We start from the raw sequence: 19,708 nt of genomic DNA, 5'->3' as shown, positions 1-19,708 counted from the left end.
TTGCCTTCAGGTTAGCAGCCTTTGACCCAAATATCAGAGTCAATCGACTGGAGATGAGCTTCAGCGAAGCTTTCTTCTGAACCTGCTACTGTCGCCCAGAACAGGGGCTGGGAGAAAACAACCAGAAAAAAGAAGGAGAGGAGAAGAATGGAAGAAAATCAAGGATGGGACGAGGGAGATGCAAGCCACACCGTAGCCATAACAGTCTTTCAACTGTTCAGTTCTTCAAAATCTTCCAATCTAAATAAAAGACTACCAAACTAAATTCTAACCCTAAAAAGGAAAGCAAATCAAAAGACATTTCTAAACTCATCGCCCAAGTGCATCAAGGAGATGGCCCCCGGAGCAATTGACCTGATGCTTAGGGTTTTGCGCCAGATCCAGGAGGAATAAGAGGAAGGAGAGATAGTCCAAAGGGATTCATTCTTGAGGGGAGATGAGGAGAGATAGTCCAGAGGCATTCATTCTTGAAAGGGGAGATGTAGATCCAGGAAAGCCAGATGTTGGTGTGTTTAGACACAATTTTCCAGATAAGCTTGAGGGCGCCCACAGTGTTGACCTCTTTGATTCTTTTCAAACCTAGGCCTCCTTCATATTCAGGGAGACAGACAGAGGCCCAGCGAAAAGAATAGAAGAACTTCACTGAATCAACAACTTTCCAAAGGAAAGAGCAAAGAAGGGATTCGATAGCTTTGATGGTGGACTAAAGGAGGTGAAGACACACAACCAGTAAAGGTAGATAATTTGAGCACAGATCTGGCGACCACACACACCTTAAGTGGTGCCAATAAGAAAATCCCTATATGTTGAAACAATATCATAGCATCTAAAACCAGTAAACACAAGTGTGGATGAGAGAAGATGGGAGAAGAGGGACTGCTATGAGTTGTGAAGTCCATGCACAACAGCCCCCAATAGCATGTTGTTTATAGAGAAGTTTACAACCCAAATTTCCTTCTCAGACAATGAATCACAGACAAGGTACAACTCTATAATCAAAACTATAATAGGAAAGAAATTCCTAGTCAAAACACAGGAAACTAGTCAACCCAATCTAATCACACACACACACATCAACCCAATCTAATCACACACACATGTATATATAGACACTTCAAGTACCCAACATTTGGAATCTTATCATTTGAAGTACCTTATGTTTCATAATTTGATGTTTGAGGTACCTTACGTTTCACCTATATTACATTTGAGGTACCCTATCTTTTTCTAATGCCAATTTTGCCCTCAATAGTCTTCTGTGATGGAAGTGAATGGGGGAAGAGAGCAGGGAAGGGGAGAGTGAGAGCCGGAGAGGGAGGGGGTTTTGCAGGTTTTTCGTGGGTGTGGGGGAGACAGGGACGGCAAGGAAGCATGGTATGGGGTCGAGACGTTACAAATGGTATCAGAGGGACCCAACACCATGTGGGGCCACAACAGAGACGTTGTGCCACAAGGGAGAAGATTGTCACACCCAACACACGACCTAGATCCGTTGAAACCCAAAGGTTGGGCAGGACATAGGAGAGGCATTAAGGGGCTCATCTCTTTAGTCCCACATCAGCTAAGCGGAAGAGACTAAGCTAATTGATAACCTCTAGCAGCCCTTCCATGGTCACAACACATTTTAAAGCCGTGAGGCCCACGGGCCAAAACGGACAATATTGTGGGTTGATATAGAGTCGGTGTGATATGTTATAGGAAAAATTACCAGATTACCCACTTTTGGGTTTCATTTTACTAAATTACCCAATTTGTGTTTCAATTAATAAGAGTCTCCAAGTTTAGGTTTACAAAACTACCCAGAACAGTGATTCTCCCTCAACTATGTTTCTTTTTTTACCATTTTTCCCCTGACTTCTTGCACCTAACCTTTTGCCCTCCCTTCATGACCGTGGCTGCTGGCCTAGGATGGTTGCCAATGTTGGGTGTGACTATGGCCTTGGTGATCATCGGAGTGAACAATTTTTTTTTAACTAGCTAAGGCCCCCATTAAAAGGCTTCCAAAAATTGACGAACAAGTCCATCGAAGTAAGACGGAACTCGCTCCCCTCTCAAAGTGTGTTCACCTTGGTAGGTGTCGACACGATCGATCGTCTCTTAGCTATCATTGACGAGTTGCCTTACACCCCTGACAAGATGGGTTTCTTGAGGTTTCTGCTTTTGTGGGTGTTAGGGTTTTGATTTGTTGATTGACTCGTCCTGGATTCTGATCAAGAAAAATTGGTCGTGGGAGGAATTTCTTGGGAAACCAGTGAAGAAACTTTGAAATATTTCTTCAGGATGTATGGGGATGTTGCGGAATCTGTGATAATGAGATACAAGAATACAGGGAGTGCAAGAGGATTTGGATTTGTTCTATTCTCAGATCCACCAATAGTTGATAAAGCGCTTCAAGACAAGCATGTCATACTAGGAAGAATGGTAAGTTCCCGCTTTACTGTTGTTCGGTCGGAGTGAACATTGTGATAGGAGAATGTTGGTTGAGGGTTGCAGAGAAGGTGATCGGAAATTGGAGAAGGTAGGGTGCAAGAAGTCAGGCGTAAAATGGAAAAAGAACAAAAATAGTTGAGGAAGAATCACTGTTTTGGGTAGTTTTGTAAACCCAAACTTGATTTTGGAGATTGTTATTAACTGAAATACAAGTTCGGTAATTTTTTAAAGTGAAACATAAAAGTGGGTAATGAGGTAATTTTCCCTATAATATATGGCTTATACTTAAGCCCATGTTCCAGCTTTGTTCTGCCCCTAAGAGAAAACAGCTTGCATGAGAAGGTTCTGTTGGAGATTTGCTAGATTTCGTGGGAGCTATTCTGCCCTTTTTGTGGAGAGATTTCATGAGAGGATTTCTTCTGTGTTAAAAAATTTGGTAGATCTTGGTAAATAGATTAGTTTCTATTTTGTTTACTACCTATTTCTTTAGTTTCTATTTTATAGTAACTGTTTTGGTGTTATTCTGATTTGATAACAAAAGGGCTGAGCTTCTATTTTGATAGGTCTATTTTCCACTTTCTAATTTGTAAAGAGGGGTGGTGGGAATCTAGACACGATTTGGCAGCCTTCTAAAGGCATGTGCAGGATGCTAGTTTCCATTTTTCTCTTCTTGTAAATGCAATCTATTAATAAAGATAAGGGAGAGAACCCTCCCCATGATTTGGATGTTGAAATAATGAGCTTTGCGTTGTATGCTGAGTGAGTCAGTTACTGTCTTAGACTGTATGGTGAGAGGCCCTTCCTTATCCCTCCTTCCTATCTTTTCTTTTGTTTTCAATTCTAATTCTGGTTCAGTAGAGTCCAGCAGCCATTCTTCATTGTCGTGGCTCCCATCCAGGTAACAACAGTGCTGACTTATTGTCATCTGACTGATTATTATTGCCCTTCAATCCACTAATCCGTTCTGACATTTATCCAGCCTGTTTAATGCATGCGATAGGGTTTTCTGACAGCAACATGTTTTGACCTTTAGTTTTTAATTCCAGAAAATCCAAACATCCAATTGAATTGAGGTTTTGATATGTTATTTCTCCCCATCCCCCCCCCCCAATTGGATGAACCTGGAATTCCCAGCAATAACTCAGCATAGAAGGACCCTCCTTCGACTATAATATCAGTGCCATCCATTGGTTTGGTTTTGAGTTATTAACTAATCCATACCCTGTCCATCATAGTTTTCGAGGCGTCGCCTAGGCATCCAGGCACCTTGGTTACGTAAGCGGACGTTTGGACCCCCTCCAACGCCTTGGATCGCCTAGAGTCCGTGACAACTATGTTATCCATACATTCTGTAGTTTTGGTCACTATGATTCTTGAATTATGTAGGTGTATTAGTGTTGATCTGTTTCAGCATATCATCCTACATCAAAATTCTATTCAATGGAATATGCATACTCACTTCTGAGCAAGCAAGACTTGAAGCTGAGTAGAAATATTCCCTTGCAGCTTGAATAACAAGATTTTCTGCTTTCTCTGTTGCCAAAGAAACTGCACCTGTTCCCTTTAAATAGTTCCTAGCTAAAGAAAACTTTCCAGCCTTTAGCAGTCCTCTACAGAATTCCATCAGCACATACTCCAAGTCCAGAAAAGGAAATGCCTTCTCTTGAAGGCACTGAAGATCACGCCACATGTTTGCCCAATCGTTATCTGATTTCCCCTGGTTCCGACGACCAAATTTTGAGAGAATAAGACGAAGAATCTGTTTTACACCCTTTTCATCAGAAGCAGCTTCTAGGAAAAAGCTAATTGGTTTTGGGACCTGCAAGTAAACAAGAAACACAAGCAAGTCAAGCCCTAAGGCATAAATGCAGAAGTATCAAATTAGATCAATCTTCAATAACTACACCCCTCTTAAGTCACAAAAGGCATGAATACACAACATCCAGGATTCATGTCATACAATCAAACATTCTCATGAACACAGCAGCACAGCATTAAACACACCATACCGGAAAACATGTTACAGAAACAACAAGACATGAAGGTAATGGACTGTAGACTACTAATTGTTTCCAATTGGACGAAGCTAGAGTGATAGTTTCTGTTTCCAAAGAAACCCTGGGCTACGAAGGACATGAAAGATAGGTTTTGTCCAAGATGTTTCTACTGCTAAATGGTTTGTGAAATTTGGCCGTAAAAACATTTCGACCTTTACTACTATGCAGAACATGTGTTATGCTATCAGACAGTTGTTTAACTAAATCCAAAGAAGAAGCACAGAAGTATAGCATCAACTTGACAACATGTTCTACAGCTAAAACGATAGTAAATCACAGGAGCATAATGATCCAGAAAAATAGATTGTTATGGGGAAAAGAAAAAACCACTGTTGACCAGTATCCCCATTTTAGAGGTAGCAGAAGTGGAGAGTCCAAAAGGATTAAGGTTCTATAACCTTGTTTATAGGTTGATTTGAGTGTCTTGGAAGGGATGCTGCTTCATTAGGTATTATTTTTTATTGAAAGGATGATAGTGACTATATAGATTTGTGCAGGCTTTTTTTTCACTTTTGGCAGGAAAGGGGTAAGCAGATTCTTTCCCTTCTATGCTTTTTCTTCTATCAATAGAGTTCTCTTGCCTATTTAAAAAGAGAATCAAATATAGTTTTGGAGGCAGTGTTTCCCGTGGGGGGAGCGTGGCCCTGTGCGTGCAGGGGGGCCAATAGAGGCGAACGAAGAAACATCAACAGGGACTCAGTTTGCATTTTATGGGGGCCAGGGTGTCATTTTGCCCCCCATTTGTCTGGGCACAGGGGCCACACTACCCCACATACCATTTTCCCATAGTTTTTTAAAAGGGGAAGGGATTCATGCATGGGAGTTGCCTCCCATCGACCCCTTTTATAGGGGAGTGGGGGTGTTATGGTTTATTTCAAATGGACATTTATGCCCATCTCACTGTATTAAATGCAGGCCGCGCACATATATATAACCTTTTGCCTTCTTATAATAATAAGAGAATTAAAAGATGGTACGCTTTATTAAGAATGCCAATAATACAAAAGTAGAGCAGTGATCCATTTTATATAAAAAAGTGTGAATAAGAGTCAAGCTTTCCTTCTTTCCTGTGAGGGTGATGATTATTTCTTTATTCTATGTCTTGCTTTATGGTACATCTGCATAAGAAGTAGACCATGTGATGTCAAACAAACTAAGAACACACACAAGACCATGTAATAGGGTCAATCAATGGGGATAGATCAAACAGGAGAGAGTCATACTTCAATCCTTGACTACCACATTAGGCAAGTATTTCACTCCTATCATCAAAACCATACAGTCTATTGACTAGTCAATGGTTTCTAAAAAGGGGTCCATACTAGATTGTAGACTGGTAGAGGATTTGACAAATGACAACCAACAAATAAAAAAAAAGAAGTCAACTACAAGTAAGTTTTGTGAAAACAAGACATCACTGCCACTAGTTCAGGAATCTCATGAACTCAGAAAAAGTAACCAAGGATATACAAAGAGAAGTTCACTTGATAGCTGTATGGTTCTTATCCAAGCACAGGTTTCTCCCCAGTCAGAAGGAACTAGACTAACAGTCGAGAACCTTGTAAGAGTATCACATAAATCAACTGGACTAGAAACAGAGAAAGATAGGATTTCACGAATGTATGAAATTTAAGGTACTATTGTCTAATAGTGTGTCAAGAAATTATAGCTTTATCTGGACTCAGCAGTGACAATATACTGGTACAAAAGAACTCTCAAATTCCTTTTCACTGACATGAAGATAGAAAAGAAAATATATACGAGCCTGGTAATATGCCAAAAGCCTCCCTGCTTCTACATGGCCTTCTGCAAGTTTAATTCTTTTGTCCAGGTCCGCAGGATGGAAATTAGTATCTGTCAGTTCAGAAAGCTCCATCATGGTCTAATACATTATCTCTCATTGAGAGAGTGAGAGAGAGAGAGAGAGAGAGAAACAAAAGATACAATTCAAAAAATGTGATGTGGCATTTAAAGTTCACAACTCGAACAAAATCTCTGATGAGTTTTCAGGCTTCGGTATATTTAGTAAACAGTTCCAAGTGTCAGCATAAATCAGAAACTAACTCAAGCCACAATAAAATTGTAAAAACTGGAAGAAAACAATCAGCACCAGTCTAGATATTTCAGAAATGACTCATCAGGTAACCCTAAGTCATGCTATTGAGGAATCACAATGTTACTCAACCAAAACTAAGCCATCTGTACACCCTCAACACTAAATAAGAATGTCTTGGTAACTCAAAAAAAGGAGCTGAGAAACTAAAATGCAACCCACAAGTGTGAATGAAGTTACCAAAGTGCCCTCAAATTGACATGTGTCAAACACTCAGAGCATTTTGATCTTCATTCTACCTGTGAACAGGGGCTAGACTCTTTATAGCTAGACAGCCCAAAAACAATAAATTACTTTTCCAGCTTTGATCTGAATTATGCTAACAATCAGGAAACTAAGAAAATTTCAAAACCCTATAAGTGGAGTACGCTACCTCTTATCTGTGGAATCTTCGACAAAATGGAGGCCATTGTATTCCACCGATCATTAAGAGTGCACAGGTATATGCACCGCAAGGCACATTCTATAGCTTCAACTCCATCCTTAAAAAAGCCATCAATCTGGAAATTTCTGCACCCTTCCCCGATGACCATCAAGCAAATATCTAAATAATTTTCTGAAGATATCTCTAGAAGCCATCGAACCAGAAAAGAGTCAGCAGGCATCCAACCTACCACATGCTGATCATCAATCCCTTGATCTCCAGATACTGAGGCCATTGCATCAGATCTACGTTGCATGAATGGAATAGCTTTCTCACACAACCTTTCCACAACCTTATCTTCTTTTACTCCCTTGAGCATCATCTTGAACTTTTCATAGTCAGACAATTGCTCCCATGCAGTGAGACTAATAGTGATGTTTACTTCATCATCAATTCCTTCAGTATAAATAAGCGAGTACAAGTATGAGATGTCCTCACTAAACTGCTGCAACTCCTCAAGACCCTTCTGACAAGCAAATTCCACCATACGAAGGCAGTTGTCAAGCTGTCCACTCAAACTATCAATTTCTCGAGCTCTATTCTTGTACCAAAGGGAAAGTTCATCAATAGAAGGCCAAACAAACCCTAAGCACTGATTCAGAATGAATTCAGTTCTAGTATGGATAACATTCTCGTGATTATTTGAAAACTCTTTAATATAATTTACCATCTCTTCACTCTCAACCCAATCTTTTTCCCTCATAGCAGCAGTGAAAGGAGACCTCCCTGGAAGAAGCTGCCCATAGGTCTGAACAGGAACTGTTTCAGGAATGGCAGCCAAAATATCCAGCAAGAAAGGAGCAAGAGAATATGGATGACGTTTGAAAAGAAGGTTTAAGGCCCCAATTTTTCCACTTTCTGCAAGACTTACAGCAGCTTCATTGAGAGGCACAACCCGAAATTTGCAGTATTCCTGCACAGAAAACCTGCAACAAAATATGTCAATAAACACATTTCTCCACAAGTAAAACCACTAAGCAACACAACACCAAGGTCCCTTATATGAGGACTCAAAAATGTGTATGCAAACCCAACGGAATCATTATCAAATGAAATATCCAAGTCAGGGAATTAAATTAAATAGAAGATCAGTCGCAAATTCCTTACCCAAAATCCATTCACTAAAAAAATATTTACAACAAGGGAATTTATTGGAGAGCATCCCTCCATGAAGAGATACACAATGAGGCACCTACTTCAAGGGGAACACAGAAGTCCAAATGGGACAGCAGTTATCATACAAATACAAAAAGCGTTTACACTGCATTCATTTCTATCATTCATTTCAAGCGTAGGTTACAGAGAGATTACATACCTGCCCATATTTATTCCAACAAATGTCTCCAGCCTGTCTTTAAATTGCAGTAACTGAAGTCTTCGCATCCGGAAATCCCAAATTTGCCTACAATCACCAGTTTCCGGTTCTGAAAATCTGTACCAGTTAGTGATACGAAGACCATATGCAATTAAGTCTTTCACAGCATCTTCCGTCGGTCCTACTTTATCAACACATTCTGAAAGAACAAAATCTTGATCCTTGATATTTGACAAAAACATGTTTATTTCGTTTCTTCCATGATTAGAATGTAACCACTGTGATTTGAAGATTTTATCTTTGTCCAGCCCATGTCGGTTAGCAAAGTCCATGGCAGCCTGATATTCCTGATTGCTAAGTATAATATTATACATTTCTGAAACAGATTTCGCCAAAAATGACACCAAACTCCAGTGTGATTTAGCAATATCTAACTGATTAAACCTGCTTTGACCTTGAGCAGTCTGCCCTATATCATGCACATTGGTAGTTCCAACAGAATCAGATGCAACATGTGAAGCATCTGATAATGTACTCTCCAAAAGAAAAACAAAACCTTGGCATTGCTGAACTCTTTCTAAAACAGACACAGTGAATACTGGATCATTCTCCATACGTTTTACACCACTAGGGATGTCAATCATGGTGACAACACCAATCCTCCTTGCAAGGACAAGGATTTCATCAGACCACCAAGTGAAATCTACAACATCATTGTAAAATTTCTCTCTTCCACTTAAGATACTGGTTGTATGTGAGTAGTTCCTCTGGCCGCATTCGATAATGGAAAGAGAACAAAGTTCAGAATCCAAGCTAAAAACATCCAAGCCCCCCATTAAATCAAGAACAGCGACATACTTTCCAAGTGGTGAGATTAGCACTTTCGGAGTTGACAGAGCACCTATATAACCTTTTGGTGCAGAGACATAACCTTCAAACTTAGGAGTTTGGAACACAAGATCTAGATCTGCATTCCTTGATATACGCCCAAGAGAAAGAAAATAGAATCCTGGAAGAAAAAAACAGAAAAATGATGAGGCAGAAACACTACCCTGTCAAATAAGATGTTTGTCTCTAGCAGCAGGCATGTCATAAAATTTCCTTACTTGAAGAAAAGAATGTGCCAAGTACTTTTTTTTCTTGGATGTTTTGGTTAAGTACTATTTCTTTGGGAAAAGAATTAACTGCCAAAAAATAAATAAATAATTATGGGTACAAAATCATACCATTATCACCAGCACTACCAACAACAACCAGCAAGGAAAGTTCTGAATGGAAGTCCAGGCATGAGATGTATGGAGGAAAGTTTTTCTTCAGGCTAGCACGATTACTTGAAATGGGGATAGAGGTAACCGATGCATCTGACTGCCGACTAACCTCAATATAATGAAGCAAACCATCTGACATAAGAATATTGAAGCCACACCTGCCAAAAACGAGTAAACACCACTCATATAAACAGGAAAATAAAGTCTTAAACCTTCTCAAAAATATAAACAACCAGTAAACTAGTGTAGTCAATGTGATGGAGTTGTTTTAGACTCGTTGAATCAATATGATCCCATATGGAAGCATGGGAGCAAGCTTGGAAGGCCCACAAGGTTCTGGAAGCAATCCAAATGAGCTGAAAACAAGCTATAGGTAGTTATAATATATGTGGGGCATTTTTATTTGCATAGGTTTCATTGTAACGGGTTTAATCTATAGTCCATATGTGCGGGATTAAGTTAGAAAATGGTAATAGTGTCTTAGTGTTTAAGTTAAGGGTTTGAGTTGGATTAGGATTAGTTACAACAGAGTCTGGATTTGAGTTTGCTTTTCTTAGTTAGTATACAAGAGTGATTAGGAGTCCTTTTGTGGGTTAATTAAGGAATTTTAAAAGGTTTTTTTCCTTCGTATACAAGAGAAATTAGGGTTCCCTTTGTGGTTTAATTATGTAATTTTAAAGATACATATATATATGTATTAACTCCCCCCCCCCCCAAAACACCTGCGAAAGAAATCAATTGAGAATGAATTGAGTAAAGAAAATATTGAGTTTTCTTAAGAGTTTGTGTTGTTGGCTGTGCATACAAGACTAGTTTTCCAGATATGTCCAGTCCAGTCTTCTCCTCCTCCTCCTAGCTGATCAATTAATTCACCAGGTATTCTCTTTCCTTTTATCCCTTCTACTTATCCTTCATATTCTTCCTATACTCCTTCTATTTTCACTACTTCTTTCTGGGTTTCTTCTAATTTCCTCTCTATTCATCGAATTATTGTTCTGCCTATATACTTGCTGAACCTGAATCCTATCTTCCAAATCTGGTTATTAGAGATCAATTAACATTATTATTGAGCAGCTAATAATACTGAATTTATCTTGAAACTAAAGCACCATAGGAAACTTCTACAAAACCTAATCTGATTTTCTTTTGATATCAACAGATAGATCAGATTACCCTTCTCACTCGACCAAAATTTTATTAGATCTGATCATTGGTTTGAAACGTTTTTAATTATTCTTCTAGTTCTATTAATTTCTAAGTGATCCTGGTTGTTCTATTAATTTCTAAGTGATCCCGGATGTAACTGTAGCTCTTATCCCTAGATTTTTTCTAGAACTCTGAACTGCATCACAATGGTAGCAAAAAAATTTTAGGCATTGAGACTATATTAGATGCAAGATGAATCAACTTGATTCTGAACCAGTGTTTGAGGAATAGGGATCGGAGGAATAGGCAGATTCAGATCGGAATTGGCCAACACCGATCCCGATTCTGGCCAATTCAGATCAGGGTTTCTAGATACCTGCTGATCCTTGACCGATTCCAATCTCTTGAACCATGTTCCCAACTTTTTCGGCAATTGAAATGAAAATCCAAACCATACAAGGGCATCTGTGTGTTGTGTAAATTGAAATATTGCAGGACTGCAGATGGAAATTTAACACTTACAAACAAGAACTCTTTGCATCATGATCATTCTGTGCAATCAGGCCAATGATCGGAACAGCTATTTTTAGCTGCTGTTTTTTTATCCTTGCTATATCATCTCCATTTGGTTTGATGAAATAAAGGGTATCTTCCTCATCAATAACTCCAAGAACATCATGGAAATCTGACCAAGCTCCATGTATGAATGTAGACATCCTGTCATCTGGTTGTAAAGAATATAGGAGAGAAATGGTTTTATTGAACCAGAATGGTTAGACATTGTATAATCGAAAGGACATTGAACATAGCTAGCTTAAGCCATATTACATCTACCTTTTTAACACTGACAAGCATACAAATGTTCTACCAAAAAAAAAAAAGTATCCAAATGTTTGGCCATCTGCATATGTAATCTACTTCAAAGCATTCTTATGCTATGAAGATTTTATTTGCGCTTAGCTCATAAACAGTTCTATCCTATCTGAGCCAAGTGGAGAATGTTCAGCAAAAAGATACACGATTAATTTTTCAGCATGAAAAATCTCCTGGAGGATATCACCATCTGATAAATGGATACCCATATGCTTGCACTTTATGAATGCTTGACAGAGCATTTGGAAAGTTTTTAGCTTGTCAAATCTTCTGGACGATAGTAATGCCAATATATCGATTGCATATCATGAAAATTTGTCATGGAATAAAAAAATCTTTGAAAAGAGGGAGCCTCACATCTCGAGAAATATGTAATTGACCTTGGATATCAACCCTCCTGAAGGATAATACCATCTGATAATGGGATCTCAAACCTCCTGGTGGAAAATACCATCTGATAATGGGATCTCAACATAGCTACATATCACAGTCACTCGGCAAGGTGTTAAGTAATCATAGTCGTCAAGAGATGTAGCACTACAGTTCAGACAATAACAAATGTGCCAAAGAGTGCAAGTAACACCAAAACAACCCTTTCCTAGCAATCAGCAAGTGTACAAAGAGAATGGTTGCTGTTTATTAATTTTTTACAAAGCTCCCCACAAATGAGGGTACCAACTTGATGGTTTAGGTTGACTTAAGGTTCAAGAAAATAGGTTTTCAATGAGACAAAGTAGGTTTTCTAAGCAGGTATAGTAGGTTCAGTTGGCTTGTTCACCAGTGACACCTAGTATTCCAGTGAAAATGTGAAAAAGCAGGTCTGCTAAGGTTCATAGTTGGATATTAGGAAAGAATTGAAAAGAAAAAGTATGGATGTCGGGAAAAATGTTAGAAGTGGTTTTCTAGTCTCTGTGTAGACCCTATTATAATTAAAACAGAAATAGCACATAATTTGGATTCTCTTTCTTCTTTCTTCCCATTTTACCCCCATTGGATTCCCATCATCATGCTTCTCCATTATATAGATGCCAATAAGCTTGAACTGCGGTATCATACTATCATCAACATCCTATTATAACATTCCCAATGACAGTGGCCTGCTTAAATCTTTTTTTTTTTTTTTTTTTTGGGGGGGGGTGGTGTTGAAGCCTGCTTAAATCTAATAGAGCAGGAAAAGAAGTTCAGCAAAGTTCAACAAAAAAGCAGAAATGCTATTCAGCAAGAGGACTACTTTATATGTTTTTTATCATTTTTACTTAAAATAAGGGATGAACAAATTAGAACTAATTTTAGGAGTAGCTTAGATACATGAGCTGATAAAAAGTTGTTAGATTTGGTATGTACATATGCAACAATGACCTTTCAAATCATAGTTGTCAAGGCTTCACTTAGGCAATGACTAGGCATCTAGGCGGCCTAGCTGGGGTCTAGGCGACTGTTGCCTTATGGCAAGGCACAACACTTAATTTCATTTACTTAATATATTATTCATAAATAAGCAAATACCCATCCAATAAAATATTTAAAAAATCAAATTTCAAAAAGATAAAAAGTCAACCCCCTAATCCAAGAACAAAAACTGGATTTTTTGTTGTAAAGACGATTTTCAAAATTTAATGCTTAGGTTTTTCTCAATTCTCAAAATTTCATAAAACTTATCATATGGTAAAACATTGCTAAAAACCAAAAGTGCGGTAAAATAATTTTTTTTTTTTTGATGTCCATAAAATTATTTTCATTCAAACAATTTTAACAGCATTCGCGCACTTTAAAATAAGTTTGATCAAAACATAACTTTGTCATTACGACTTATATTTAAGTAATCTTAGACTTGTTGGGAAGCTAGTGTTATGCTCTATCTAATACAAGAAGTCTCATGTAAAAATAAAATCATTTGAATAGTCAAACTTATTAGAGAACAAGAATATTTTTTTCTAAATGTTGATTTTTTATGACTTAATGTGACTTCATGTTGATTTTTGATGACTTAATGTGGCTTAATGTTGCTTTTTTTATAACTTGATGTGTCACAATACTGATTTTTTTATGAAACAAGGTATATATAACATATAAATAATGATAAAAAAGAGGGAAAATAAAAAATAACACTTGAGCACCTTTATCACCTAGTCAAGAAACTTGTAACCTAAGCACTTAGCCACCCCTCCACCACCTTGGGTCGTCTTGACACTATGCTTTGAATGCTCCAGTAAAGAGTGATACGATTCAAATTGTAGGAACTAAAAGAGCGAGTAATAGGCGTAAGATGATTCTAAGATAAGTGATGAGAAAACATACATAGCTTAAAACAGGTCTCAAGTATGGCGTTGAATAGAGTGGAATGGCGAAAGAGGATCCATGTAACCAACCCTATTTTGTTGGGACAAGGCTGGGTTTTTTTTTTTTTTTTTTGGTGAATATGAAAATTTAAAAACAGGGGAAAAGGGGGGGAATATACAAGATCGGAAGGCCAAAAGAAATAGGATACACCCCTAAGGGGGTGATGGGGGGAATCAAAATAATTCCAACAAGTTCAAACCACCATTTAATAGCAAAAGTGTTATTATATTCTTGATCATTTTTGCTACCCTATCCCAAAAGTATTCGTGACATCCAACAAGTTCAATCCACCATTTAATAGCACAAGTAAATATACAGCTTACCATTCAAACACAAAGCACATAATTTCAAATGACCAAATCAACAGGGTTGTAATTTTACATAAAGAAAATGAATTGCACAACTATTGTTTTAAATCAGAAAAAAATCCCTAGTGTCATTTCTTCATCTTAAATGAAGTTTTGAAGATTAAGTTCTTACTTTGAATGAAAAATCATGCTTCCATTTATTACCATAAACTGTAGTTCTCCACACAGATGATATTTAAAAAATAAAAAGCAGCACCATTTTTTTTTTCCTACAGAATAAGATCCATCAGTAACAAAGTTTTCATTTACATAACCATATTCTGTAGTTGGCCAAGCATATGAAATACAAAAGTAGCAAACTTTGATTTTGATCGCAAGAAGATCCATTAATACGTTGCCACTGTTTCTTTAATTTACATAAATAAATAAATTCTTGACTGTTAACTCCACAGAGCTTTTGCACTGCCAGTTCCAACCTGATAAATGAGGATGCTTAGGTGTGTCAGATTAGCAGCTGGAATTTAAGGTGCATAAATTCTCAATTTTGAATAGGGCTAAAAGCAATTACTGCGATCACAAATCAAACAAATAACAAACTACAACAACAGCGACTGAGCCTTTTCCGATCTAAATAGGGTCGACCGAACAAATTACAACTAATAACCCTAATTTCACATAACTTAGAAATTTTCATGCAAACCAACATCTATATGAAGCCAGTCTATAATATTATTTGTTATTAAAATGACTATCACAAATCACAATTCATTAACATTTCTTTAAAAAAAAAAAAATAATCAGAGTGGCCCTTACTGGTAAAAATGCCACATGGCTCCTTGTAATCATCATCCTTATGCAAGACTGTTATTTGATTTCCAACAGCTACAGCAATGTATTGACCACTGGGAGAGATAAATAAGGATACAAACTTCTTCAGCTTTCTCGGTCGCTTATATTCATTCCATTTCTCTTTTAGCTGACTAACACCTTCATTTCATAAGCAATGGATCAGTGGTTCTATATTTTATCAGAATTAACAAATTCTATTGAAGCATCATGATAGCCACATTGAGGTCAACTTGACATCATAAAAAGTCGCATGACAGCAAAAGATGCCCAAGAAAATAGTATTTAGGAGAGCAAGACAAATAATGGATCATTTCATCTCATAAATATCACTCAAGAAAGCAATAAATAAAATATAACATCTTAAGTAGACACTCTTAAGTGACCAATAATGAAACTGTGAAGGGCATTACTTAAAAAATAAATAAATAAATAAAAATAAAATAAAATAAAACAAACCCATTATAAATTTTATTAAAGGAACAAATGCCAAAAACTGCCCATCATTACATATAAGACAGCCATAAGCCTACCAAGATACAAGAAGCTAGACAAAAAACTTCACAAAAGCCGGTCAGGGCCAGGAAATAATAAAGAAAAGTGGATTCACCCTGAAATCAGAATGAGTAACTCCACTAAGCTAGTTATTCACTGAAGTCTAAAAATTCACAAGCTCCTTAATTCAGTGGCTGGTCAGTATGTATGTTCAGCATAGCTGTCAAACTATCTATGGTTCCTTTCAAACAACAAAGACCAGCAAATTGCTGCTGATAACAGCTTAGATATGATACGAACCATTTTATCCCAATTTGAGCCATGTCAGCAGAATACTAGAACTTACACATATTTTGCCCCACGCCAGCAGGATAGTAGAACTTGTAATGCAGAACCAAGGTTTAAGAAAATCCTGTTCGGTTCGCTTAATAGCCCACCCAAATAGGAATACTCAAGAAACAAAGGCAGTGGCAATACTGTAAATAAACAGAAATAATAAAAGAGTGGCAGACTTGTAAATGTCCAGATTATTAATGAGCTGTTTGGAAGAGGGGACTTAAAAGGAATTAATAGTAATTTGATGAGGCTACAATAGGAAATAAAATAGGAACAGGGGATATGAAAGAATTAGGGACAAAAAGAAGGGCATAATGGTAAATCAGAATTAAAAGACAGAAAAAAGGAGCAACTCACGATTTTGTTATCTTCTTCCTAGGACCAAAACAGGGGCGGTAGAGTTAGGAGAACTCAGATCAAGAGAAACTCTTCACTAGGCCTCGGTTTGCTCTGAAACTTCAAGTGGAGATTCTCAGGACAGGGCTCTAGCAAACCCACAAGACAAACAATCGGATCTGTAGGTTGGAAGGCTGCGGGAGGAACCTGAAACAGAACCTGGCGGTGGAGCTTCTAGCAGTTCAGTAGCAGACTTGGATCCTCAACACAGAGTAAGGCTTCTGGTCTAGGATTCAATGGGTGGAGTCACCTAGGAGAGGGATCCCTTCGCTCAAGACCTTGGCTCAAATAGATCAGCCACAAAGGAGCAGAACCCAGTTTCCGTGGGCTGCAACTTTCGCCTAGAACTGGGAACCGATAACAGCAACAGAGAATAGGAGTGGTAGGAAGGAGAAAAGAAGAGATTTCAGAGGGGAAAATAAAGAAGATAAGAAGAGAAAAATCAGAATAATAGAGAGGAAGAAAGAAGAATATCAGAGAAGGGGACGAAGAAAACCACCAAGGGCAGCCATCGTTTCCAACCAAAACATAATTTTTTCAATTCATTCAATTCAAAAGACTGAGTTCCTCTAACCATTACATGACTAATATAAAGGAAAAATCAAACAATTAATGGAAACTATTTGAAAATGGAAACTAACCTACATAGCAACTAAAATAAAAATCCAACCTAAATTAACATACTATCAAACTGATTCTAGCTCTAAAAAGGAAAGGAATAGGAATCAAATCGAAGAGAATATCTCAAGCCCAAAGCCCACTACATCAACTTGCAAATATAAGTTCTTGCCACACTGTCCCAGCATAAGAAAAGTGCAAGTCGCAAGAGGAAATGAACATTGCTACCTCATTTCCCATGCACATAACACAAACATTAATCAGATATTGGGCTTGGTTCTCAAATAAAAGGCCAGAATTCTATCCCATGTCCATAAAAGAAATCTCAGTCTGCTAGGAATGAGACTCAACTGAAAAATCCTATGAAGAAGATATCAAAGGCTGACCTGCACAGAAGGCATTGACCAAAAGTACCTGTATTTCCAAAAGTCTAAACCCTTCTATTAACTCCATTCTTGAGATTGAATCCATCTTAAGGCAACTTAGAAGATCAACCTAAGGAGGGAAGTACCAACCAATAACTTAACAGTCTACAAATGAAAGGTTGATATGTCCGTAGTATCATAGCAACAGCAGCCCATTTTATTCTGGCAATTCTAAAAATGGGTACAAATAGGTCTTTGAAGCAGAGATCCTGCACCAATTTGTCCTTTCAAAGAGATACAGAGTCACTTTTACCATATCTAAACAAATAACATTAAAGAAGTTTTCACGCTGCTTCATTATGCCTTACCACAGGCCCATACCATCCCTCGACTGATTGTTTATTCTCTTCCAACATATTTGCATAACCACATTTACTTGCAACACCTCCCTACAGATGCCAGACTCTCCCTTGCAATCTCTCCAAATCCATTTCCAAGGTAAATTTTTCTTCATCTTCCTAATCAACCTAGGCACAAAATTATAGCCACTTATACCCAGCAACTGAAGGATGGAAACCATATTGTCTTAGCCCTGACGGTGCTCTATCTGTTTCAGTACTGGTAAGCAGCATGGGCATATTCAACACTGGATGTGCCAAACAGGATCAGCTGAAGAGCTGCCATAGGTAAAAGCAATCTGAACACTTAAGCTGGCTGCAGACAGTGGATCCAGAAGACTCAGAAGCGCAATACAATTCCCAATACAACACCAGAATCTGTGTAAGGCTTAGAAAAAACCAGGCTGGCAAATAAAGTACTAGTAGATGATATCAAAAGCCCAGCAGAACGAATAGAAAATATCAAGTTTCTGAAACTTATAAAAATGGGACTAGATGTGTAGAATTTTTGGCTAAATATACTCAACAAAGAGAATGATAATGAATGAACAACAGAACCTCTTAATGAAGTAGTTGAAGTTTCATATCATGAGCTCCACTTGTATATTTATTCACTCAGTTCACTACTGTAAGGGAAAAGGGGGGTAAAGAGTTCCTAGAGGAATGTGTAATGAATCAGTGACGCAGCCATGTTTCTGCAACCACTGACTTATTTTAATTTATTAATAACAAGGACAGCCCATTTGATTGGCATGTAGATAAGAGAAAATAAATTCCGAAAAGCTTCAATTCATATAAACATCAAACTTGCACAAGACAGAATGATACATTAGATTAAAAAGATGATCCAAGAATAAGATTTCTCTACCCACCCAGGATAAAAATTGAAATTTGGTACATGCCATAAACCAAGCTCAGCAGGAAAACCCAGAAACTAAATTCCATGAAATTGTATTATACAAAGCTCCAGGAAATCACAGTGACCAATTCCTCCAGTCTAGCTTCTATAATAAAGATTGATTCATAATCTGAGGGGGGAAATACAGAAACAACAAAACAAAGCATACCTCTAGCAGAGAGAAACGATAAGAAACCTTCCCTAGCTCCGTCATTTAACTGAAATTTCAAAACCTAATCAGATTGCCAAAGCATCCAACGGAAAGTGATTCCCTTCAAATCAGAGAAAATAAAGCAATGAAAAGAATCTATGAAGTTTAGTACCTGCTGAGGAGGATAATTAGAAGAGAAAGGCCTCGACGCATGATAACGCTTCTCGAATACCACATCTCTAACGGATTCCTCCATTGGAGTATCTTTGTGTCAACTGCGATTCCTCCTCCCGAGATCTCAAAACCCCATTTGCTCAAAATTTGTGAATGTCGTCTTCTCTTCGTTTCATGGAAAAAGCTTTCACTCATCAAGACCCAATTCGTATGTATTAAAAAAGTAAAAAAAAAGGTAATTGAATGCCAATATTAGAGGGACATCGCCTTTCTTTTAACCAAATTGTACTTGGACCCCTACCGTCAGTTAGGTTCCATTTGGTATCGTTCTAAAAAAACGTTTCTAGAGTTTTTTTGTTTTATTAGAACGAAAAAACAGAATCTTCTGCTTGGTGCACTTATGGTCCCTTTTTGTTTTTTTGGAACAAAAAGTGAAAAAAAAAAACTGAAAAAACAAGATTGGACGGAACTTCCCAGTTTCGTTCCATTTTACATAAAAAAAAAAAAAAAAATCCCGATAAAAATCTGAAATTTTGAAACACCATTTTTTCGTTTAAAAACTGTGTTTTGACACAGAAACTGAAATTTTCGTTTTTGACACGAAATGGCGTTTCTAGAACAGAAATGATACCAAACGGGCCCTTAGTGTTACAGAATATACCAAGAATACTAACATCATCAGGTCTTTTTTTTCCTAAATACCATTTTGCCCTTAAATTTGAGATGAGAATGTTGTACGTTACAATCGTAGGTCTAC

The 19,708-nt window shown here is 37.6% G+C and overlaps 1 protein-coding gene across 3 annotated transcripts in view; it reads right to left on the bottom strand.

Annotated features, from left to right (window-relative positions):
* Window positions 1-19,168, bottom strand: part of LOC122071911 (MAG2-interacting protein 2) — a 33,790-nt gene extending 14,622 nt beyond the window's left edge. For 2 of the 3 annotated variants that reach the window (XM_042636384.1, XM_042636385.1), the window contains exons 1-9: window positions 18,950-19,168; window positions 18,796-18,844; window positions 15,088-15,261; window positions 11,276-11,477; window positions 9,566-9,765; window positions 8,340-9,348; window positions 6,974-7,950; window positions 6,253-6,341; window positions 3,890-4,249 (exon numbers count right to left, since the gene is read on the bottom strand). In XM_042636384.1, coding sequence (XP_042492318.1) covers window positions 3,890-4,249; window positions 6,253-6,341; window positions 6,974-7,950; window positions 8,340-9,348; window positions 9,566-9,765; window positions 11,276-11,477; window positions 15,088-15,261; window positions 18,796-18,844; window positions 18,950-19,033 — 3,144 coding nt within the window. In that variant the 5' untranslated portion in view covers window positions 19,034-19,168. Of the gene's footprint in view, window positions 1-3,889; window positions 4,250-6,252; window positions 6,342-6,973; window positions 7,951-8,339; window positions 9,349-9,565; window positions 9,766-11,275; window positions 11,478-11,983; window positions 12,752-15,087; window positions 15,262-18,795; window positions 18,845-18,949 lie in introns of those variants that run through there. The other variant, XM_042636386.1, reaches the window with a different exon arrangement.
* Between the last annotated feature and the right edge of the window lie 540 nt (window positions 19,169-19,708).

Source organism: Macadamia integrifolia, chromosome 2, assembly GCF_013358625.1.
Source record: "Macadamia integrifolia cultivar HAES 741 chromosome 2, SCU_Mint_v3, whole genome shotgun sequence".
In the NCBI taxonomy this organism is placed as follows: domain Eukaryota; kingdom Viridiplantae; phylum Streptophyta; class Magnoliopsida; order Proteales; family Proteaceae; genus Macadamia; species Macadamia integrifolia.
Note: the sequence above shows the minus strand (reverse complement) of the source record. Positions and strands in the feature narration are given on the sequence as shown.